The sequence below is a fragment of the Mustela lutreola genome, chromosome 2 (genome assembly GCF_030435805.1).
Source record: "Mustela lutreola isolate mMusLut2 chromosome 2, mMusLut2.pri, whole genome shotgun sequence".
Lineage (NCBI taxonomy): Eukaryota > Metazoa > Chordata > Mammalia > Carnivora > Mustelidae > Mustela > Mustela lutreola.
In genome coordinates this window covers 101265228-101290904 of record NC_081291.1, presented here as the reverse complement: position 1 = coordinate 101290904, position 25677 = coordinate 101265228, and the positions used below count along the sequence as shown (strand labels likewise).

General features: G+C 48.2%; 1 protein-coding gene across 1 annotated transcript in view; it reads right to left on the bottom strand.

The window, feature by feature from the left end:
- The window catches only part of CLSTN2 (calsyntenin 2), a 623667-nt gene that overhangs the window by 89187 nt on the left and 508803 nt on the right, over nucleotides 1-25677 (bottom strand). The window contains exons 6-7 of the mRNA XM_059162790.1: nucleotides 11736-11921; nucleotides 1659-1907 (exon numbers count right to left, since the gene is read on the bottom strand). Of these exons, the coding sequence (XP_059018773.1) occupies nucleotides 1659-1907; nucleotides 11736-11921 (435 nt within the window). The remainder of the gene's footprint in view (nucleotides 1-1658; nucleotides 1908-11735; nucleotides 11922-25677) is intronic.

Here is a 25677-nt window from a genome sequence, read left to right as displayed (position 1 = left end):
GAAGTTCCCAGAAAAACTCATCCTTGGCATAACCGGTCTAACAGACATACTTTATGACTAACGAAAGCCAGGCAATTCTCTGTCTCAGTTTCTACATGTGGAAATATGCTAACATGTATGGTAAGGTATGATTAAAACAGCAAATGTGGGGTCCTGAGAGTAGCATAATGTGGAATAAATCCAGAAGTAATATGATAATAATACCATCAAGTAAATAAATCAAGTACTGATTTTATATCTGATATTGAGTGATTTCAGACATTATTTCATGTTTATTTCCCCCACTTACAGACAGGGGAACTCAGATTAGCAACTCCTCAAAGGTCACACCTTAGAGTGGAAAGGCTGAGAAACAAACCTTGGCCATTCGCCAGCAGAGGCTGAGCTGTGAGGCCCTCCAGCCTGCCTTCCAACTGCAGCCTCTGTTGGGGCTACTATTTATTTTGGGTATTTTAACAAAAGTAACACTTGGAATGGGAAATTGTGGAGGTATATTTTAAGACAGAGTTGTCAAATTTGCAAAGGATCTCCAAATGTGTGTATGTGTGCATGTGTGCGTGCACGCAGTGTGGTGACAAGTGCACAGGACTGGAGTCTGCTGGATCTAAGCTTACATTTCAGTTCTTACTGGCTATCTACCTTGGGACAGTTATTAACCTCTCGGGGATGTTTCCTTATCCTTAAAATGGGAAACACAATAATGTTTCTCTGAGATTATTTGTAGACATCTGAGAAACTGTCTAGGACAGTAATATCTAACAAGGATTGCACTTCCGATGGGTCAGGCACAGTTCTAAAGCACTGCATATACATTAAGTCATTTAATCCTGATAACAAACCCTAGGAAGTAGACAATACTAGCATGCCCATTTTATAAAGGGGGAAAGCGAGGCACAGAGAGGTTAAATAACTTGCCCAGGGTCACAATACCAGTAAGTGGTGGAATGCTTTTTTAAAAATAATTTTTAAAAGGTGTTTTATTTATTTATTTGACAGAGGAGAGAGAGAGAGATCACAAGTAGGCAGAGGCAGGCAGTGGGTGGAGGGAAGCAGGCTCCCCACTGAGTGGAGAGCCCGATGTGGGGCTCGATCCCAGGACCCTGAGATCATGACCTGAGCCGAAGGCAGCAGCTTAACCCACTGAGCCACCCAGGTACCCCCAGTGGAACGCTTTTAACCACCAAGCAGTGAACTACCCCATGGGTAGTTAGCATGGGGGAAATGCCTAACAAAAGTTCACTACCGTGATTACATTTGGCAGTGACTTGGAAAGTTACCATGGCCCTTTTATTGGTGATAAACTTTTGGAAGACTTACTTATGTATAACAGAGTAAAGGTGTTACTGCTTTGAAGTAAGAATGAGGTCTCCCTGCCCCCCAACTCCCACCACATGTGCAGCAGCCCTAAGTTACTTCTGGGAAGGCTGGGTTTTGAAGAACTTGCTTTGAAAAGTCCTAGTCCCAGTTTTTGCATTGTGTTTGTGCCTCTACTTTCCCCTATTTCCTGGCCCCACTCTACCCCCAGCCCAGGAAATCAGTAGCTAGAAAACCAGAGACAGGAATAGTTTCCCAGGAGGCTAGCATGCTCTGACTTTTCTCCCATGTGGTCGGTGGCTTGTGTCTGTGTCTATCCCCTGAGAGAGAACAGGCAGACTCACCAGTCTTATCTGAGTTGCAGAGGATGGTTTCCTTCTCGGCTCTCACACCAGGGCTGGGGCCATGTTTCATCCACATGGTGATGGTGAACTGGTCTGTCAGGTTCTTGGGCACAATCCCGTCAGGGATCTTGGCCCCTTGTCTGCCATCAAACTTGAAGATCATCTCGCTGCTGTCTACTAGCAGTCCTGCTGTCCAGTTTGTGGCAGCACTGGGGGACGGCAAGAGGTCAATGATGCCAGACGAGGCTCCTGTGGGTCCGGGGGCCAGAAAGAACAAAGGGTTATTCTGCACAGTGTGGGTGTCCCTGCCTTCTATTTTTTGCTCCTGGAGCAGGGTGAACTGCTCAGTGTATTTACTCAGAGATCTGAGCCAACCTTCAGCTAGGTGACTCAGGAAAAGAAGGGCCAAATGCCATCCCTCCCTCTGAGTTCCTTATGGTTTACAGAGGTGAAGGCATCAGTAACTTATAGACAAAAATGTTGCATGTGACAAGATAACATGCAACAAACTACTATACAAGGAAAAAGTGTTGGAGGAATTTCAAGAAACAAGACTGGGGGGGCTTTTATAAGTAGGGAAGGTTCCTGGAGAAGGTCAGAGTTTGATGTGGATCATTGAATTCATTCATGCATTCATCCATCCACTAACCTAGAAGCCATTTACTGAGGACGGACCATGTGCCAATACCCCTGCTAGACTCTGGTGGTGTAAACGTGAATCAGCACAGTCCCCCACCTGGGGGAGCTGAGAGCCAATAAGTGCACAGACAGCTGTGACACAGCGTGATCAGGGCTGGGATTGGGAAAGCTGTAGGTCCTGATGCCATGGGAAGGAGTGTGAGCCATGTTCTATTCACCACACTTTTTTTTTTTTTTTAAACAAGCATTATGTTTAGACCAAATGGTACAGAGGTTGAGAGAACATGGGTTCAGAAGTCCTCAAACTTGTTGCATGGAGCACTGGGTGTGGTGCAAAAACAATGAATACTATTACGCTGAAAAGAAATAAAAAAAATAAAATAAAAAAATAAACTCAAAATGGAAAAAAAAAAAAAAGAAGTCCTTAAATTTGAATTGGATGCCTTGGACCATGACTTGCTAGCCTTGCAACTGTGAGCACGTCCCTTAGCCTTTCTGTATGTCCCTTCCCAGCAGGTAGTGAGGACTGGATGAGACCCTGCCTGAGAGCCTGAGCAGCGAGCCAGCCACGTGGTGAACACACCCTCCCTCCCTGTCACCTATGACTTTATCCTTATAATGATGATTATAAGGATATCATTATTATGAGGTTTTGATGATAAGGCACGAGCGCTAAGCCTGAAGCAGGGGGAATGTCACGGGTAGATTTATATTTTAGGAAGGTCACACCGGCAGCTTTGTGGAGGGTAAAGCTAAGGTGGGCAGGAGGGGCCACCCTTGCAGAGAAGACTGGATGCCTCAGCTGGGGGGACTGTGGGCAACGGTGGACCTTCCCACTGAGGATCTTTGAGGCTAGCAGAGATCTCCACGTCTTTGTGTTCCACACAGGAGCAGGGCTTGGCTCTTTTGGAATGGATGGGGGCCAGGGTTTCCTGATATTGTCAGGGAATAAGAGTCAGAGAGCCCAAGGAGTGCCTGGTGTGGGGAGCTAGTGCTTTCCCGGGATGGTCCTGACCAGCCAGTCGCAGAGGCTGATGGGTTTTATGAATGGTAGTTGTGTGCATTACCTGATCTTTGTCAGAGATCACTGGACTTCTGAATTCTGTATATCAGAGTCTCATCTCACCTAGGGTTTGGGCTCCAAAGTCAGCTTCCTACAAACATCTACAGTTAAATGACCCTTGAGAATCCTTCAGGAAGGGACCACATTGGAAACCAACATCCTTCTCTGAAAATGCCTAACCAGTCAGTTTTTCCTCTAGCCTTGGAATAGATGACCAAGTCTATGGTTCAGCACCCATCAGTTTACAATAAAAATTTATACTACGTGAGAAATAGGTAGCCATAGAGCTTGTTGCTGTGTTTAGCACTATGATAGGCTCACCCTGGGAGAGGCCTCTGGGAACCGTGGTGTCCAAGAGGGCAGGAGATTCCCATTGGCCAATTCATGATCGCCCTGCTATTTATGCTTACCAAGGGGGACATGGGGATAGTGTTGACAGCATCATTTACATGAGTTTTTCCTAGGGTTTTGGGGCTGGTGCCAGGCCCGATATATAGCCAGCACTCCATTACTGTTTATAATGGCTCTTCCTCCCAGTGGTGCCTTCATGAGACGCTTCTAGCCATCTACCCAATGCTCAGGTGAGCCTTCCCAGGCAGTCTCCTGTTCGATCCCACACCTCTCCTCCTCAATACTTACTTGTTCTCTCATCCCATGTCCCTGCAGCCTTGCCTGGTATCCGTTTTATTTATCCACTAAGTTGATCCACACTAATATTTTATTAACTAAGAAAGCCTTAAGGGTAATCACCCTCCAAAGTTGTCTGAAAGAAAGAAATGTATGTAGGTGGTAGAGACAGAGGTTTGGGGGTGGTTTGGAAGCTACGTGGTCTTTCAGAGCAAATTCACTGTCTTAGAAGCCCCGGAATATTGCAACATGGCCACTGCTTCTTGGAGCCATAGGTAAACTGGCTCTGATACCAGGATTTGTCCAGCGTGTAGACAGCCCGGGAACTGGCACACTGAGTGAGAGTGTCAGTTCCAGAAACTGCAGGTGGCCAGAGAGGCACTGGCTGAGTGCTCAGGGCTCCTGGCCTCCAGCTCAGGTCAGGGAAGGTGATGGTTCTAGCAGAGTCAGAGCAAAGGTGGATACCAGCTTTGCCACCAATATCATTATTACTATTCTCTTAGGGACCAGTTTTGGGGCACTGAGCACCAGACCTGAATCAAGTACCACAGTGCTTTTTCTGACTCACCTACATGGAAAATACTACTGTGATTCCAGTCTAGAGGTGAGAACCTGAGGCTCAGCGAGCCCAGAATCACAACCAGCTGGTAAGCCGGCTCATCTGCAGGACTTTGCTGTTCCAAAGCCCTAACCCTCTCACTGTATCACTTCAAGGAAGCTGGAGAGAGTTCTTGTAACATCCTCCACATTTTACAAAAGGAAAGCAAAGGGAATGACTTGACCAAGGTCACACAGTCACGCAGCTGGCTAGAAGAAGTACCAGCTCTCAGATCCCCAGCTAACGTTCATTCTACTGCACAGTATGGTGTCTCACCAAGCACACAGCCCAGTCCCCTGGGATCTCATCTCCCTGCACAGGTAGCTGTCTGAAGAGAGGCACATTGAAGACAGCATGTGCCCTGGTAAGGCCACTGATGCAGACTTCCTTGATTCCGTGGTGAGGGGAACAGCAGGCCACCCTGCCTAACCCACAGATGTTGCCTAGCAGAAAGCATCAAGCTGTAAGGAACCAGATGGTGCAGACTTCCCCAACTTAGCAGCTTGTATTTCATTTCTTGGTGAACTTAAACAAACTAAGAGAGATTTACTTTCTCCCAAAGTTCCTCTCTCTTTCCTCTCCTCAAGGGGCCTCATGGAAAGCTGTGGGTAAACAGGATGCTTCACTTGCAAAGATGGCGCACATTATCTGCACACAGGGAGGATTTAAGAAGCTCCTTGGGAATCTCGGCGAAGGTCCTTGGGACCCATCAGGCCGCAGAGAGTCCACACCAGTCTGGTGGACAGCAATGGTAGCTTGAATGGGGGGAGTTTGGAATCAGAGTCAAGGTGAGATTCAAGGTCCCTGAGCCCTAGTGTCGGGAAGCCTCTCTGAGTCAGCAAGTAGATAAAGACAGGGTGGGTGAGGCAGATTTCAGGACATGTGGTAGTGTGAGCCCAGGGCACTGAACTTCTTAACTGCAGCGTTTGCATTCTGCTCTGGAAGGCTTTGGTCAGGGCAGAGTCTTTTGCACTTCGAGGTGAGCCTATGGCAAGAGTGGTTGACATGGAGTCTCAGGTCATGCCTCCTTCTGGTCTACCACAGGACCAGAATGAGTGGGAGGATCTCGGGGGGAGGAACTATCCTGACCAAACAGAACTTGGCCCTACCTTTAGGGATCCAGTAGAAAACCTTTAACCTTTGGTGAGTGAGCTGGGTCAGGGGCAGAGAGTGTCAGGAGAGGACAGGGAGGCCCTCTTAGACAAATGCTGTATTAGGACTCCGTGTTGGGAGAATGCATTCTGTTCTCCACATGCTTCTCTGACCCACTGATGTCACTTAGCTGTTAACTTCCTCTGACTAATGAAATGTGAGTGCAAAGGACATGTCATTTCAGGGCAGAAGCTTTAAGGGCCAGTTTGCAGTTCTCCACATCTTTTCCACGTTCCCTGAGATCCACAGTGCTCTACATAAAGGCTGTTTGTTGGCCCAGGTTCCAGGGGGAAGCCACAGGGAGGAGAGCCATAGCCAACCCAAGAAGGACATGCAGTAGGAATGACCAACACACCCTTGTTATTTTGAGCCAATGAGATGTTATAAATGTGGGCTCAGCGTCACTCAGATATGTCTCAGTGTGGGCCCAGAGGACTGTTTCAAAACTTGTGACTGCAGCATCACCTGCTTTCCTGATAATCCACCTAAGTGACTGACATCAGAGGCTACGATTCCCATTTCTTCTTCAGTATGCCTTCAATACGGACAGGGAGGACTTTCTAACATCCTTTCAGGAGCTCACATGCTGCTGACCTACACAACCAGAGCAGCATTCCACCTTCGGAATCCTAGACAAGAAGGATTCCTGCAAGGCCTTGCAATAAGGATCCTGGGTCTCCAGGTAGAGCAGCTGGACTCTGGCAAAAGGGTGGTCAGCCCGACTCCTGGAGCAGGGCCATGGATATCCAGTTGCTGACCAGCTTGGGCAAGGCCACTTCAGGTAAAAACCATCAACTCAACATGGGAGGGCATGCCATAAGGGAGCTGCTCAGAGGACACCAAAGACATCAGCATATCCACAGAGAAGCTCCCTGCCTACCATTCTCCGTGAGTCAGGGTGTGCAGCCCCGTGCTGAGGTATGGTTAAGGGTTTAATCTGATTCCTGATAGGTGTGTGCTAATTCTCCTTAAAGCTATAGGCCCCCTTTTTGCTCCCTGAGAGTCTAGGGAACCGACACTCAAGCCTGGAAGTTCCAGCCTTGCAGAGGCATCTTGGAGAAGCTGTTGGTAGTTGCTTGGACTTGAGTGATTCTGAGGGTACAAAGGACTCTGACTGTGATTCTGAATAAAGATGAGCTCTGTTAAGCTTCATGGTGTAGAGGAAAAGCATGATCTTCACTTTTTTTTAAAAAACATGTCTTCCTCAGAAGATTGAATTGTCAAGTGATCTTATTAACTTCTGTATAACCTCAAGAATTACAGCATTTGGATGCTCAACAAATATTTGTTGAATTAATAAATACACGACCGAATGAATGAATGAATGAACAAATCTCTGAAAATCTCCTGGACTCACAAGGGCATACATCTTGGGCACAACTTAATGTCTGGTGATCTTAAGCACTCTGACAGATCAACCACTTGATTTAAGCATGCTCTCATTCTGTGGCCTTTCCTTCAACAGGACCTGCCCTTGGAGTTCCTGACTCCACATACAAAACAGCTGACCTGAGCAGCATGTGTGGTGGTGTGGGCCAGCTGCCAGGAGCCCTGTGACCCCAAGGAGGAATAGCCCTGGCCTCCGCGCTAAGAAAGGTCTGTGTGCCATGGACTGCTTTTCTATTTACTATAATATGTAGTGACGTAGGGGCATCGAAGTGGGCCCTTCCTCTGGCTGTCGGTAATGTCAAATTTCATTTGGCCAAGAGGTCTTCCTGAGGGTTTCATGGTGCATTTCATACTCAAGGCAGTTCTGTGACACTTTGCTTCTGGATATCCTGGGACTGAGATGACAGAGCCCTTCACCTTGAATCTCTGAATTCAGAAAAACTGAAATGCAGTTTGCTCAACCTCTCCAAGAAACCTGGCTTTAGGTAGAATGAGGCTAGTGGCAGACCATCTGAGGCTGTGTTCTACAAGCTTGAGGGGACATGGGTTCAGGGTTCTGCATTGTTTTTATTTCAAGACAGAATTCAGGTGTCCTTGTGTGGGCCCAGGGGGCTGTTTCAAATGCTGCTGCACCTGTCAGGTTCTTCCTGACAACAGGCTTTGAATTAGCTATTGTCTGCTCCTAATAGAGCCAGCGTCGCAAGAGGAGGAAGCAGGTGGGCAGTGACCAGATGGGCAAAATACCCCTCCACAGACAAACCCTGCCCGTGTCACTGACCAGCTATGGTATCACAGAAGAGACATGGGAACTCAAAGGCATTCCAGGAAGCACCCTTAGGATAGTCTTCCTGGTATACGAAGGCCAGAGAATATTCCTGAAGGGAAAGGTTTGGAACAGCAAAGCAGGGGGAGATTTTGGTGGGAAGAAACCATGAGCAAAGATTTAGGAATGAGAACCAGCCAGGCATGGGGACAAGGGAGGTGTCCTGACCAAGAAGAGGCAGAACATCAGGAAGAAACCGGCTATGATCATGGATTGGCATGGTGGAGGCAGGTCCTTGGAAGCTCCAGTCAGGCAGGCGCTGGACACCCACACCTGCATGTTCCCCAGGCACCTGTCCTTATAGTCCCTAAATCTGCGCATGCCTGGATTCCTAGCTCTGGTTGGCGGCACTCTTGTCCAGGTAGATGCTTGCACCAGCCTCGCCTTAGATTCCTTCTCTCTCACTCCTGACAGCTAATCCATCATTGATTAGCTTGCTGGTTTTGCCTCCTAAAGCTGTCTTAAATGCATCCCTACTGCCACTCCCCTGGTTCAGAACTCATTATCTCTTGCTTAGACCATGGAAATAACATCCTAATTGGTCTCCCTGTTTCCATCCAAAGTCAATAAAGGTTTGAAAGATGAAAAATGTATGGCTGCCGAGGCCGAAAGTGTCATGGCCATTCCCTAGTTGGGAAAGCCTGCAAGCAACTGGTCTACCATCCACTAAAAACACATGGAAGGTTGTCCTGAACCTAAGCCGCCCCACAGGAGCAGGAATTATAATGCAGACTCTGTTTTGGAAATGATCCAGCCTGTGTCTCCCTCAAAGTATGGAAAGAGCATGGGGCCTGATGGGCTGCCTCCTTCTGAAGCCCACTCCCACACTGGATGCACATCTGGGTCCCACTTATTTGCTTCTGTTCTTTTATCCCCAAGCTCTCGCTCCATGGAATTCAAGATTCAGACCTCTGACACAGAGGGAGGAGTGGCTCTTCCTGTCACTTACTCGGACAGAGACCCCACAGTGCACTGGGTGCTCCCACCAGGAAGGTCACCAGAAAGACACACAGACCTCCCCCCATAAAGTGGCGCTCACAGAACCAGGGAAGCTCACATCTTGGGGGAAAGCTGATTTCCTCACTGATTACCTGTCTTCCTGCAAGGCAACGCCAGCAGCCCAGAAGGAATGAGCAGTGTTAACAACCAGATGCAATTTTGCTCTAAAGTTTCTGCCTCGGAAAAAAATCCTTCTTGCTCTCCATATCTCCTCATCTCTCTCCAGCAACATTCAAAATCAAATCACAAGAGCGTGCCCTTGGGCCCATCTGATCTTTAACAACCTGATTCCATCATCTCCTTCTCACCCGGAGGAGTTTAGGAAATGACTGTGACCCACAGTGGCGTGGGGTTGAGTTGACTTATAATCCAGGTAAGGGAAGCGAAATGGCATGTTCCTTCACAATATGATGTCGTCAGAGATGGCTTTTCTGCACACCAGTAAAGGAGAGCGCCGGAGGCCCTTGGCATCCTTTTTGTGGGGGCTGTCTGGGGTACCGAAATTGTGGTGTTCTCCCCAATCTATTGCATCGCTCTGGAGAAGCTGTGTCCCCAGAGGCCTTTCTGACAGCCTGGTGACATGATAAATGAGACGCTGCCCAAGTAGGGTCCACTTCACTTTAACTTCTAGAACTTTCACCTGATTCCTTGGGGAAGAGCAATGTGGGTGAAGGTGTGTGTGTGTACCTCTATGTGTGTGTGTGTGTGCGTGCACACGTGCGCAGCAATGGTGAGGGAGGAAAGGTTACCCCCAAATACAGGTCTACTCTAACATTAAGCTCTTTTCGAAGCTCCCCACAGCACAGGTGGGGACCCAGATGTGAGTTCCTGAATACTCGTGGAAAGAACAAGAAAGCAATGAAACATACGTGGTCTACCTCATGCCAAGGCCCATTGACACATCAGCCGGCTGGCATGCCATGCACAGGGGCTGATTCCCACCATGTGGAGCACTCCACAGGCTGACTCGAGAGGCTGACATTCTAGCTGCTGCAGCCTGGCCCACCTCCACAGCTGCTGAGCTAAGCAGCCTGCATTCACGCAGAAGTGCCTTCAAATTCTGCCTCTGTCACCTTCTAACTAGAGTCTTGGGATGAATAACAGCCATTTCACGCTGACGAAGAGAGCGTTAAACAAAGTGATGCATGTAAAAAGTGTGGAAGGTGCACCCAGTAGGGGCTTCAGAAGCTGTTTCCTTGGGTAGTACCTCTAGGGGCCTTGTTTCCTAGCTCCCAGTGGGTCCTTTCCCCGGCCATCACCTCACAGAGACAGCAGGTCCTCTCCCTGTGCTGGGACACCTCCAGCTCTACCCCAGCCCTTCCTCTCTGCCGCGGGCAGCCAGGCTGCTTTTATTGGCTTGCTGCCTAAGCTGTCACATGGGGCCCGTGCTTGGCAGAGGCCCTGGCTTGGTTTCATGCTTTGCTGTTGCAGCCTTAACATTTGTAATAGTTTTTTTTTTTTTTTTTTAATAAGTTTAGGTGAAATATCTAGCAAGTTGAAAGTATTTATTTATTTATTGCCTTAAAAAAATTTTAATTTTATTTTTTCAGTGTTCCAAGATTCATTGTTTATGCAGCACATCCAGTGCTCCATGCAGTTCATGCCCTCCTTAATACCCACCACCAGGCTCACCCAACTCCCCACCTCCCTCCTCTCCAAAACCCTCAGTTTGTTTCTCAGAGTCCACAGTCTCTCATGGTTCATTTCCCCCTCTGATTTCCCCCAATTAACTTTTCCTTTCCTTCTCCTAATGTCCTCCATGCTATTCCTTATGCTCCACAAATAAACAAAACCATATGATAATTGACTCTCTCTGCTTAACTTATTTCACACAGCATAATCTCTTCCAGTCCCGTCCATGTTGCTACAAAAGTTGGGTATTCATCCTTTCTGATGGAGGCATAATACTCCATAATGTATATGGACCACATCTTCCTTATCCATTCATTCATTGAAGGGCATCTTGGCTCTTCCCATAGTTTGGAGACTGTGGCCATTGCTGCTATAAACATTGGGTACAGATGGTCCTTCTTTTCACTACATCTGAATCTTTGGGTTAAGTACCCAGTAGTGAAATTGTAGGGTCATAGGTCAGCTCTGTTTTTAATTTCCTAAGGAATCTCCACACTGTTTTCCAAAGTGGCTGCACCAGTTTAAATTCCCACCAACAGTGTAAGAGGGTTCCCCTTTCTCCACATCCTCTCCAACACTTGCTGTTTACTGTCCTGTTAATTTTGGCCATTCTAAGTGGTGTAAGGTGGTATCTCAATGTGCTTTTGATTTGAATCTCCTTGATGGCTAATGATGATGAACATTTGTAATAGTTTTTGAACAAGGGTCCCCCATTTTCATTTGCACTGGGCCCTATAAATTATGTAGCTGTTCCTTTGTGGAGGAAACTGACCTCTCCCCAGGTGACAGTCCCCACCTTTCACATTGGCCTCTGGTCAGGTGTCTCTTTCCAAACCAACACAGTGGAAGGTTCTGTGGTAGGTTCTCGTGAATACACTGAGTCCTTAATTGCTGTTGTTGATGAAGAGCTGAGGCTTTGTCACATGCCTTGCTCACAGCCACAATATTGGTAAATGGTGGGATCTAGTCAGGTACATGTGAGGATGAGAGATGAGCCCTCTGACCCTTTAACCATAATAAGTAAATTTAATATTCACCCAGGAGTTACATGTGCCCATGCGGGAAGGACTCATTCTTTCATAATAAAAGATATGCTCTATATAAATCATTTAAAAGCAATTAATTAAAAAACAATCCCAAGAGGAAAAAACGTACCACATAATTTCTGAAGGGATCTCTCAGAGTAGGTCTCCCGGTCGCAGCCCTTCCCGATATAATTGGTCTGTAGCTCTGTGGTGATCTGGATGGAGGACACAGCGCCGTCACAAGTCTCCAGGTGGATGCTGGGGAAAAGCGGCACGCTCCCTGAGCCGGGCTGATACTCAATCCTCTTGGTCCAGTCTGAATCAACAAGGAAAAGATAAAAGTCAATCAGGGATGGCCAGTCCTGCCATAACACTTGGTCTGTGAATGTGGATCTGTTCCAAAATAACTGATATACTGGGAAACAGTTGGAAGATAAGGGGAATTTGACATTTGCTTATGGAAGTCTTCCTTCCTGAGCAACATGAGGTGAAGGCAGAAAACAGCTGTCAGCAGAGCTGAGTCAGGTAGGAAGGTACAAGACACGTATGTGTACATACCCCAAACATCCAGCCGACACGCAGTCCACTGCACATTATGAGCCACATCACATGTCCCCGCAGTGACAGCGTCCCCTCCATTCAGGAAGCCCCATCCCCGATCCTGTCACAGTACCGCCCCAGCTGCAGCCCTCCCCTGTCCTCTGCCATGGGCAAATGCCATGTCTCTTTAAGGTGAGGTATAAGATTCAGTGTAGGAATTCTATCTTTCTTAATCATTGAACCCATGTAAAACCATGATAATTTTTTCTTTCTTATGTGTCACTGATGGCATTTTTGAGTGTTATGCCGCTTTCCTCATTTCTCCCATTTTGCCCAGTGGGGTGATTTTTAGGAATGCGCACATTCTGTCACAAAACAAGAGAGCATGGTAGTCCAGGGTTCCTTGGAGTCATGTGGTGGGAAACAGGATTCTTTCTCAAGCATTCAGGACTGTGACCACTTGAGTAGCGCTGATGGGCTTATCACTTCTTTTTAATGTAAAAGTAATTCAGAGACGATAAAGTGTTGGAGAAGAATGAAACCACAATCAAAACAATACCACACAAAATAGAGCAATCGATGAAAATAAACACCAAGACCGGAGCATACCCATAGATTGACTGGAACAACCACAGCAGCAGTTGAAAGGCAGAGGAGAGTCAAGCCAAAAGTCACAGTGACCGGTCACAGCACTTGGAGATAGCAACGAGCCAGCCATGCTCAGTGAGGAGGCATGTCTGAGAGGTCTGTGTGGCCCCAAGTCAGACTGGTGGGTAGAACCAAGCAATGTGACATATGGACACTATTAGCTGATGAATCCCAAATGTTTGTCACATAGAACCTTGCTAGGAGGTATCCTTTTTCTGAAGCAGAAATGAAAATCTATGAAATTGCCCATTCTCGCCTATAAGAAAAGGAGAAATTCTGGCATTCGTGGCTCAGTGTTCTTCACAAGCACCCAGCGAGCCACTGGCTGACATCTTGAGCAGTTCCAGTGGACAGGCCAGATGCTCTTGTTTACTGAGTAGCTGTGTGTTCAGGGTTCCCATGTGCAAGCTCTGCTTGGAGCATCGAGAACAAACAGTGCAGGAGGCAGGAGAGGTCCCTGCCTTGTAGAGCTGGCACAGGGGAGGGCATGGTTTGGGGGAGGCCTGTGCTATCCTATCTGAGAGGGTGAGCCTAGGAAAGGAAAAGCAGGGACAGAGAGGGGCTCTTTAGATGGAGAGAGTTCCTCTCTGAGCTGAGGTCTGCATGTAAAGGATGAATGTGCGTGCGAAGCCTCAGAGAAGCAGGTTCGAAGCAGATGCCCCAGTGATCTTGTCTTGACTCTGTCTGGTCAGAAACTTCCTGGGCAGGAAGCTTCCTGAAGGAGCAAGCTTCAGGCACCTCATCATAAAAGAGGGACCTTAGAGTGTTGGGGTGAGGACTGAGGGCCTCTGTGTGTGCATGGCATATGGCAGGGCCTCAATCAGTGTTGTTCCTGGAGAGGAAGGGAGATGTTCAGTCTCAGGGGACCCGTGTCCCTGCCCTGCAACCCTGCCATGTTCCAGATAACCATGGAGTCTGGGTTTAGGTCTGAAGCCCATGTCAGCCGGCCACTCTTTCAGGGATTTTCTCAGAGCAGGCCATAAGCAGAGACTGCACCCAGGCTTGTGAGGTTGGCCACCAGGAACTTAGCACAGGACGGTATTTGGATGGGAGGGACTTCATGTGAAAGAGAGTGTACCTGATTGCATCTTTTCCTCACAGCCCTCAGGAACTCTGTCTGGACTAGACCATCGCCTTCTGGAGGATGAGATCATGGAGCTGCTCTAAGCCATGCTCCAGAGGCCCCAGGTTCAATTAAGATGAAACACTGGAGGAAAGGAAGGCTTACTGTCAGGTGCCTCTGAAGGTCACAGAGCTGTAAGAAGCAGTCCGCACACAGCCAAGCTTGTGTTTTGGATACAGAGCTTCATGCCTCTGTGCACTTGAACATGCTGTGTCTTCTATAAAGTGCTCCCTTCCTTTCCCCTTCCATCTTGTTAACTCCACGCAACCTGTCGGAATTTCTCCATTCTGGGTAGATATGCTCGTTTGTGCCCCCATGACATCCCCAGCATTAGTTACAGCATTAGACTCTCAGCTTCACCGTTACTCTGAATCTGCATCACACTCTGCCCAGTGCCTGGCACGGAGCAGACACTCCCTCGATATTGGCAGAAAGCATGAATGAATCCTATGGGAGCGATATGTATGCTTGCCTCCCCCGCCAACTGGGAGTTCGTCAAAGCCAGGGACTGTGATGCTTATTTTGATCCTTCTACGCTGAGGTCAGAGCACAGGCTATATCCACCAGGTGGATCTGGGGATCCTCAGACACCTGAGCTGACTGCCGCCATGGCAGCCTTCCCTGAGCCCCAGACAGAACTTGTGGCCTCTTTGTCCTTCTCTGGTACTGCCCCAGCCTGCTCCTACCTTCAGTCCTACAAAGCCACCCAGCCCAACAGCAGCCCATAACACCTGGGTTCTTTCTGTTCTCAGCAAGGCAGGTGTGCCAGAATTGATGAAAGAAGAAGCAACCTCCAGATCATAGGAAATGGCTCCCAGCTGTCTCACCCCTCTTTCCCTGGATCTTCCCTCTCTTTAAAGGAGCAGATAGGAGCATGGAGAAAGTGGCTTTGTATAGAGTGCCGTGGGGTGAGCCCCGTGGCACCAGTCCTTGATGTGCTGCTCTTTCTGCTGGTATAAGGTCCTCCCACCTCACCTCCTTCTGGAAGCCTCTTCATTGGAGAAGCCCAAGACATCAATGGTATTGATTCCCTTTATTCTGTGGGGGCTGTGGGTATCTGGACATTTTGCTGGTTATCCTTGATGATGTTCTACCTGAAATCCTTTTTGGATGGAGTGCAAATAAAGAAGCAAATAAATGGTAAAGGGAAGTTCAGTGGAGGCACAGGCCTAGTACAGATCTCATTCCTCTCGCCATCCCCTGGCTGGGGGTGGGGTGAGGCCTTCTTTGGGAGGAAATCGAAGGCCCTCTTTGGGAGGAAATTGAAGGGACTTTGGGAACGTCACACCTGCAGTTGCTTTGTGGGCTTGTTTTTGAGGGTTCATGAGGAGTAGCCAAAATTGTAACCACAGAGTGAAAGAAATCAATGAAGCTTTCTGAGTGTAGTGTCCTTGACAGAGTGGGAAGCTCACACAAACATCTTTCATTTTCCAAGAAAGACTTTGAGATGGGGATCAAGAGAGCAAAAAGGAAGCCATCAAATTCATCCTTTGTCACATGAAATGTCTACTCATCCTCATTTCCTGGAGGTAAGATAGCAAGATGGGTAAAGGTATGACCTCTAAACTCAGTGTGCCTGAGTTCAAATCCCACCCCTACTACTTCCTACATAACTTTGGGCAAATCATTTACCCTCTCTGAGCCTCAGTTTCTTCTTATGTAGAAGTGTTGTCTACCACCCAGGATTTGGGGGGAGGGATTATATGCAGACCCGCTTTAGCACCAAACACAAGGGTCATGTTCAATAGATATAGTACAGTTAACTTATCATTTATTCAAGAGCACTTATTACAGGAAACAAAGGATATATAAGCATTAAGCACCCACAAGGGGCTAGCACTTAACATTCTATTCTTTTGTTTGATCCTCCCAGCGACCCAGTGATTATTATCTTAATTGTGCAGGTGGCAATGCCATGGTTGACAGTTGGTGTGACTTGCCCAGGGCCATGCAGCTCTTTTACCATAGTTCTGCCACGATTCTGAGGATTTGCTGGGATGGAGAACAAGTGTAATTTTTACAGATTCATTTTGAATGTTTAGTTTATACTGATATATACATATATACACAGATACATATATGTATGTGTATATATATATATATATATATGCATATGCATATACATATAAATAGTACAGAAGCTGGCTTGGGGTGTGGGTTCTGGACTAAATGGTCTGCGTTGGCAAAGCAAATGGGTAAGTTGTTTCTCATCTTTGTATTGCTAGGAATTGGCTAACCCTAGGTGAGTCCCTTCAGGGTCAGCAAGACCCCAGTTGTCTAAATAGCAGAATACAGAATGAATAAATAAATAAATAAATAAATATCTCACCTCCTCTAAATGTGGGTCATGTGACCTCTGCAAATCTGAGCCAGTCATCGCTGAGCCTTTACTGCCGCACCTGTAGAGCTGAGTTAGAGATACCTCCTCACGGGCTTGTCAGGAGAGTTTAAGGCGAAGGGCCCAACATGGCACACTTCGTGTTGAAGGCTCACGACAAGAATGTGCCGCCCCCTGGCTCACAAGCTTCCCAGACTTCTCTGAGCTATCCTGCTTGGAAACAAAATCTTTCCAGTGTAAAAAGGTCCTGAAGACTAGTTTATGAAGCATGGTTCAATTGTTTACTTAAGTGAAGAGAAAGGAAGCAGCCCCCTTTTGTTTTGATAAATCAGGCTAAATTATCTCATAAGTATTCCTGGAAAAGTGAACAGTGAATGCCTTTAGGAATTACACTCCTTCTTCATGGGTTAAGGATTTAGAAACATGGTAATTCTATTATAACTCCTGCTAAATTTGGGGAACACATGTTTTCTTATCAGGAGAATATTAACCACTTGGAACTCCCCTATTAGGTACCTGGAGGTGGAAAAAAGCAAATCTGAGACTTCTGGGAACCACAGGCTTTGGGAATTCTTATAATCCAAGACATTCAGAATTGTTCCACTTCTGTACTCAGAAGCGACACCAAAGGATGAAAACAAAAGACGCAGGTGTGTCAAAACATGCTTCACTCCTTAACTGTGCGTGCTCACCGGCCTCCAGCTCTTCCTGGTCCCAGCTGAAGGAGCATCCAGGAAATCTCTGGATTCATATAAGGTGAGTGGGGATGCTGGAGAGTGGGAGGGGAGGAAGGGGTTCCCCCTGCACAGGATAGGATGGCGCAGGCAGCTAACATTCTAGCCAGTCTCTGCAGGTGTCAGCCATCTGGCATCTTTCAAGAATTCCTCCAAGAGGGGGGTGACTTTGATTTGGGTGATAAGGGATTTTATTTCCTGCTGGGAGAAGGTGGGAAGTTACTTTTTCTCAGCAGTGAGCACTTTTATCTCCATGGCCATCCTGTGCATCTGAATTGGGGGTGAGTTAGGAGGTAGAGAGGGGCTGGAGAGGTAAGTAGAGGTCAGATGATGGAGGCTAGGTAAGAGTGGGTTTCACCTTACAGGTAGTGAGGAGTCATCAATGAGCGTTTAGTGAGGACATAAAGTATCCAGATTCTGGTTTTAAAAGGTCATTTGGCAGCTGGATTAGGTCTGGTGTTCATTTTCAGAACATTAGAAGACTCCTGATCATCAATTCATGCAGAGTGCCCCCTATGACAGGGTCACACCATGGGGAATTAACTTCAACTCAGTTCCATTCAATTTAATGAAATGCAAGAGATTTAACTCTGCAGCTGGACAGACTCAGGTCTGAACCCTGATCCTGCCACTTCTTGGCTGTGTAGCCTTGAATAAGTCACTGAACTTCTCTGAGCCTCATTTTGCATCTGTAGAATAAGGAGACCCCCCTGCAGAGTTGCTTTGGGACTAGGAGAAAAGGTGTGAAAAGCACCAGGAACAGAGAGCTACTCTTATAACTACTATTATTCTTCTTGTATCATTCTTACCATTTTCAGATGCCAGGTCTTTACTGAGCATCTACTAAGTGCCAGGCAGTGCCCTAGCCATGGGAGACAGAGAAGTAGGACTCATAACCCCTAACTGGAAGGAGCTCACAGTGAAGGGAGTAGCAGCCACAGACAGCAGCCAGTTTCTAAGCAGTCAGAGGAACAAAGAACAAGCCTCAGGGGATAGAGATGTAAATTATATCACTAGGGCGATCCAAGGAGGCTTCCTGGAGGAAGTGACCTGGGTATTTGTTTTAATATAGATTTCATTTATTTAAGTCTGGCAAGGCCAACAGATCAGGATGCTGTTGCCATTGAACAGATCGTTGGTTATACTCACAGATCCCAAGGAGAGGGGATATGCTACGCCAGCCAGGCACACGGAGAGAAGCGCTGCAGTCAGTCCGGAGGCAGAGAGGGGAAAATGAGACTTTATTGTGGGGCAAGAGACTTTATTGTGCTTTCCATGGGAAAGAACAGGCAAACCATCGTAACCCAGTTTTGGATGGCCACAAATGCTAGTTTGTATAATTTCAGCGGCCTCTGGTATATAGGGGCTGTCCCTTGTTGCCTGGTACCTGGCCCCAGGGTCGTTAGGGCAGATGGAGGTTGGCACAGGGCAGGAGAGCCCAGTAAAGAAGGTGGTGGGGGGTGCGGGTTCTGGATTGGTTGGTCTGCATTTGAAAAGCTAAAAGGTAAGTTGTTTCTTATCTTTGATTTGCTGGGAATTGATTAACCCTGAGGTGAGCCCCTCCAGTGTAAGCAAGGCCCCATTTATCTAAACATCAGAATACAGACAATAAAAGGCATGGTTAACACAGTACTGGAAATGGAGGGAAATGCCAGAAGGCACAATGGAACCCCAGAATGTCTCCCTCAAAGCCTTGGGGCTGCCTAAGGGAGTGGGTGGGTGGGGAGGCTATTGGGATGGGAAAGGACAGGAAGAGCATCTCCCACCTCAATCTTTAACTCAGCAGTCTGGCATGACTCAGGAAGTGTAGACCTATGTGAGGCTGGGGGTGGCCTCCAGGGGGGGCCTGGTGCCAGACGGGCCAGAACGGAACTTTGGGACAGACTGAGGACCAAGCTGGGTGGGGGATCTTCTGTAGCATAGGTAATAAAGCAAAAAGGGTGACAAAAGCTGGCTTCCACGGCTCACCTTCTGTCCCCTTGCCCCACATGGCTCCTGGGGTGAGTTCTTCAGTGTCCATGCCCGAATTTGGGTAGGGCCATGATGACACTTAGATGACAGAGCACTAGACCCCTGATTTCAGACCCCTCTCTGTTTACCAGTTACTGCACCTTGGGTGGGATACTCTCTGTACCTCGATTTCCTCATCTGTAAAATTGGGGGGCGGGGAATAACACCTACATCTCACGGGATATTGTGAAGATTGAGACCATACAAGTGGTAGAGCCAGGACTCGCTCTGCGCCCACCTGACTCCAAAGTCAAGCCCCAGAAAGCATTCCCTGCTTGTCTGAATTCTTTTTCTTTTCACATTTCCTCAACTGCTGCTCCGGGTCTTTAACTGTGAGGTGGGACATTCAGCTGGAAGGAGACAGGAGGTGGTGAGGAGTCAGGGAGGTTGGGCATCCAATCCCGGCTCCAAGACCAGCTTCACGCTCAGAAGGGCCTCATACTTGCTTTTCTGCTCTGCCGTCCCTGCCATAAAATTCTTAGTAATTTTAAAACAAGAGGCCTTCCATTTTCATTTTGAACCGGGACCCACAAATTATGTAGCTGGTCCTGCTTTGGTAACCTTGGTTCTGTTCCTTAACCTTTTAGAGCCTCAGGTTTCTACATCAGCAGAATGGGGCTAATTATTAACCACCTAAAAGGAGGAACTCGGGCCTGGGCTCAGACTCATGTGTGCATCCTGGCTCTCCCACTCGGTGCCCCGTACCATGGCCAGCCACTTCCTTCTCCACACGAGCAGGCAGCACTGGCGACATGCACACACGCTGGGGCTATTCTCACCTATCTCAGAGTCGTGGAGAGGATTTCTATCAGACAATAAATGCAAACCACTTAGCCCCGTGCCCCACGTGTAATAGGCCCATACACAATTTAACAGGGATTAAATGATGTGGCTTTCTTTCTCCAATTAAAAATAGTTACACACAGGCCCAATTTAAAAAGAAGCAAAGCCGCAAACTCTCTGAACTCAATTACAAATACAAGGACTCCTTTCTTCTCCTTCATCGCTGACCCCTTCCTGTTTACTATATTTTAGTTTCACAAAGTCAGAGCATTTTATTACATTTTTAATTCTTCCTAAAAAGAGAGATCTTAATTACCTACAAAGGAGAGCAAGGGAGGAGCAGCTCCGACACCCCCCCCCCCCAATATCACAGCTTAAGCCTCAAGGCCTGGGGGCACCCTTCATGTCCTTCCCTTGGCTGGTTCTCCTCTGCCTTCAGGCCTCAACTCACACATGCCTTTGTCAAGGAGGCCTTCTGGGCCACACCTGGATGACCAGCACCCTGCTTCCACCCCCATCCCCTGTCCTCCCTGTACTGGAGCATAACTTGTACAGCACCGTGCAGCGCCTGGCCCATAGGAGGTGCTCAGTAAAAAGTGAGTGATTAAGTGCATGGAAACCAGCTCCCCCAGCACACACATGCACTCCAATGCTGGCTGTCAGGGGCAAGGAAGGTGCTCATCTGGACCCAGGGAACTTTTGCTGCTGTCCACGCAGGACGGCCCATCTAGCCCCCAGCCAGCTTCCAAACAACAGCTTGCCAGGCATTAAAATGGGAACAATTCAGGACATACCAAGTGTGCGCGCACATGTGTGTGTGTTTGCAAGTGTGTGCACCCATACACCTGTGTGTGTTTGTGTGTGTGTGTGTATGTGTGCGCGTGCGTGCAAGGGTGTGCAGCCACACACCCCAGCCTGAATCTGAGTGTCTGCGGCGAGTGTATGTGATGGTGAAACTGCACTTACCCATGGCTCCAATTCTGGAAAACCTCATGTATCTTCAACACTTTTGTTACCTCCCTCACTCCTGAGACATCCCAATAAATGCCTGCGGAAACAACTGGAAATCCACCCTCCGCTTAGATCTGCCCATGAAGCTCTCTGGTTCCATGACGGCAGAGGGTCTCTCATTTTGTCTCTGATCCACAAGGGTCTCATTGGCCTGAGAACGCCCTTACACCTGACCCTGGGGTGATCGCAGGGCCACGCACACAGGCAGACACATAAAAACAAGCCTTATTCTGGGAGCGCCTGGCAAACTGCACATGGCTGCCGGTGACAGACTGAGGCTATGGTCAGCCCCCTTTCCCACCTATCACCGTCAGCCAGCAGAGCTGACGCCATCAGCAAGGACCACAGGAGGATGGCTTGCCGAGGAGACCACACTGGAAAGATGATCCAAACCATTTCAGGTTGTGTGCCTGGTAAGGGCAAAGCCTTGCTGCCAGAACAGTGTGACTCACTGGGGCCTACAGACCAGTTCAGTCCCCAAGGGGTGTCCCCAGGGCCTGCAATGAGGTCAGTAGGGGAATGGACAGTAAGCATTTAGAAACTTGGATTATCATGTGGCAGAGGGAGTTTATATGTGTTGACTCTAACAAAAATAAGCATTTTGGTTTTTATTTTAAACCTCTTTTCTGTTTATTTCATTTTCCCAGAAATTTGTTTCTATTATATTTTTACAAAATTATGGTCTATGACTGATTGAGGAAAAACTGGTCTGTCACCACAGAAGATTTAAGAAGCATGGTCCTAGGTAATACCCAGTTATCATGATAGCCTAAAACTTAACTTCCATAGGCTTTAAATCTAAAAGGCACTGCAACATTTTACCCTCCACACACAATGGGCCAGTAAGGCCTCTTGCTTCTGAATTTTAGATGGCTCCCAAGACTGATGTCTCTCCACTCTAGTTTAAGGCTATCATCCCTTCTCACCTGGTCCAACCACTATGACAACTTCCTGTCTCACCTCTCTTTGGCCTTCTAATCTATACTGGTCACCACTGCCCAACTGTAATACATCCAGTTCCTCTTCAAGGGAGTCCTCCACGATTGCCCCAGCCCAGACCACATTCTTTCCTCCCCAATTCACGGGCTTTGCAATGTATATCATCTATGGGGGGAATCACACTGTGTCCCCTAATTATTGTCTGTAGATGGGAGCAGGGTTAGGGTTGACCTCAGGATAATCACTAGAAAAACTTCTATAGACCCTAATTGCTGGGCCCCACCTTGGGAAATTCCCAGTGGAAGGTTTTGAGGGCAAAGGCCTGGAATCTGTCATTTTAACTAACCCCCCAGATGATCAGGATGCACAGACAGACTTGGAAGACACTACCCCAAACAATAGTGAGCACTGAACGGCCATCCCTTCTCCTACTGCATTCATGGCTCCCAGCAGCTAGAGCAGGATTAAGAAAGGATGTCTTCCCCCACTGCAGGGGGCCCAGGAGGAGACCTGTGTGCTGCCCAGAACCGGACCCGCAGGCCAGGACTTCATACCAAGTGAATTCAGAACAAGCTGTTTTCATTACCTTCTGTAGGCCAAAGCAGGGTTCCAGTCCCAGAAGAATGACTCGGAGGACCCGGGGCTCTGCGTGGAAAGAGAACCACTTCCCACTGCCTGAGTTAGATTATTGCTTCTGACCACGGCCTCCTCCCAGAAGCGGGGATTATGCCCGGGCCCCACTGATTTGGGGTTTAGCCATGTGACTGGCTTTGACCAATAGAATCAACCAGTCATTTATTTCTCAATTGTTTTTGTCTCACACTCTCTATCCCCCATCCCCAATGGAGGTTCCACAAGAGCAGGGTCTGTGTCTGTTTCGTTAGTTTTAAAATCTCTGGTGCATGGGCGCCTAGGTGGCTCCAAGGGTTAAGCCCCTGCCTTCGGCCCAGGTCATGATCTCAGCTCATGTTCTGGGATCAAGCCCTGCATCGGGCTCTCTGCTCAGCGGGGAGCCTGCTTCCCCCCTCTCTCTCTCTGCCTGCCTCTCTGCCTACTTATGATTTCTCTCTCTGTCAAATAAATAAATAAAATCTTAAAAAAAAAAATAAATCTCTGGTGCCTGGTGCAGTGTCTGGAATGTGGTAGGTTCTCACTGATTATATGGGAAATGAACAACAAGGATGTCCTGAGAGAGGTGCCTGCCCAGGTTCTGGGCCTCAGCGGATTCCCTTGGCCCTCTTGATCTGGTCAGACTTGCTCCTTGTTGAGTTCCTTGCGGGTTCTCTTGCTAGCTCTAGCCTCTCCCGACTGAGAATGCGGTTGCCACCTGCTGCTGTCAGGTTTGGCTTTGCTCTGGTGCAGCTCCTCCAAGGTCCTTGGATCCACACACAGTCTTTGGGCTCCGCTCTGCACCTGTGCCTGGTGCAAGCCCTTGGATGCCATGGCCCCCCATGCCGCTAGACCCAGCCCATCCACATGCTGTGAGGGGACCCATACTCTTCTGTGTGTCTCTCTGATACCCGTGTGAGTGCCTCAGTTCCTCAACAAGCCTCTGAGCTGGCTGGTGTCGGGCATCACCTCTTTAAAGTCCTGTGTTCCCCCTTCCTCTGGCTCCAAGCTCCGTGGGGCTGCTGGGGGAGCCACTGATGCTGCCATCATGGTGAACCATGTCGAGCTCAGAATCCAGGACTCCCATCCAAAGCTTGGCTGCCACTTTCTCCCCAACCCCCTCCTCTCCAAAGATCCTCCACTCCCCAGCTTCTCAGCTCCCAGACAGAAACACAGTAGGCAGAACTGATGCTGGGAAGGTGCAGAAACCAGGCAATTGAAGAGCTGCTTTTCTGAAAGATAATTCTCCCTGGGGGGAAATCATTAACTCCATCGACCAGGGTACTTTCTCTTGGATTGATAGAAACTCTTCTCTCTTATGTCTAATAAACATGAGCATTTTCCAGGCAATTTTCTTATCTCGGGACAAATGTATTATTGGTGCAAGACGGAGTAGCTATTCTTCAAGAATCTTTACCTTTATGGCTTTGAAAAGCATTTGCAAGGCAAGAGTGTGGTTTTTCATGCACACACTTCCCCTCTCTTTGTAAAGGTGTCCTACGTATACTTTTTATTCTCCAGTAATACAGATCTCTTTAATCTACAGATCGGTTGTCCACGGTTGCAACATTTTTCTTCATTTTTTAAATAAAAGGACTATGACTCTAGGTGATATTCCAGTCCTGCAGAACTTTGCAATTCTCTGAACGGCATTCTAAAATTGAAACCAAATTATCATCTCTTCAGAAGATATGATACAAGTCGGCAGAGTCAGTCAAACACACAGGAAGCCTGAGAGAGCGTGTGGGTGAAGGTGGTGGAGGGTCGCTCACTCTGCAGGGGGCCACACAAGCCATCACCCATGATCGGGCTTGGCAGAATGCATGTCAGGCCAAGAAATGTCCACGTACCTTAGCCCAGGTGATAGACTCCTGAGAAAGTGACTCAAATTGCAAAGACTTTTGCAGAAAGATATTTACCAGTGCACAGAAAAAGAAAAATGGAGCCAAGCTAAAATCAATCATGCGGCTCCAGGCAAGCTCACGTGATCTTCCATGAGGGAATAGTATGCAGGCTGGCTGCTCTCACCCAGAGATGCAGGGTCTCGGGCCAGAGAAAGACACAGACACTGTGAGATGCACAGTGGCTTCTGGCCTACAGCAAATGCCTGCTCCTGAAACACAGCAAACCAGACAACCTACTTGTCTTACACTGTGGCTGAGAATAAGGTCACATTTTCCTCTAAATACTGACCTCCTCTACCCACCAAGTTATCAGAATGAGCCCTCCTCGGAGCATACTAGTGTCTAGAGGTCCCAGACAAGTTCCTCATACTGGTCTATGGTCTGATCGTGCACCTGCAGGCCCCCCAAGCCTCCCTGAATGTCCCAATCTGCTCACACTCATTTGCTCATGCCTGCTGCTCCCATGCTCTACCTGACCAGTGGACACCAGCCTCCGGGCTCAGGGCACCACCTACAGATGCTTGAAGGTATCTCGGCCACAGGGCCAAGGCTGGCTAGGCCCCCGAGAGAGATGAGAAGAAAGGAGCCTCAGAGGGGAGGCCAGGTGAACTCTGGTTGTTATGCTCACAGCCTTAAAGAATCTCTCTGGAAAGTTCTGTCTACTTCTTCCACTGTCTGCCCTGGAAATCTCACTTTTGTCATGAAAACAAGCAACAAAATCAACACTAGCTCTTATCTCTGCTCAATTTTCTCCAAATCCTTTTGTGTGACTGAAATCCTTGTCTCCTGTCAGCCATAAAGCAAGAGATGCTGAGCAGAGCAGGGACTATAAACAGGTTCCTGAAAGGTGCAGGCTTTAAAGGTGCAAGATCCCCTGGGGATACTCCTCCCTGCTTCTCCCCATTACTGCCTCCTTCCCCATAGCCCAGTGCACCTGGCAAATCGTATTGACGCCTCAAATCTCAGCCTCATGACACCACCTTTGAGAAGACTTCCTGAAGCACTGGGCCCCCCTGCTCTCTACTTTCATTGCCCTGGGCCCCCTGGCAACTGCTCTGACTTCCCTGTATTGGAATGATCTATTCATGATCTGTTCACCTGCTTGCCCTCACCGCACCACACCAGCTTATGGTCTCCAAGGACTCATCAACCACTTGGTACAGAGTTGGCCCTGAGCAAAGTTCCCTGAGTTCAGTGGAAGCTTTGATAACTTCTCTGCTGTGCCAGGACCACAACTGGCCCTCGGCATGGTTAGACAGAGTCAGTGTTCCAAGCCCCTGTGATGGCATCCGAAGGGATATGATAGGCATGTTGTCAGTCTACCAAGTCCCATGAGAAGTGGTTGTGGGGAGAGGGGGACACGACTCTGTCCACTTCAGAGGTGAGGACAAGTGTGGCAAGGAGAGGGCGGCAGCCTGCCATGGCTCACGTGT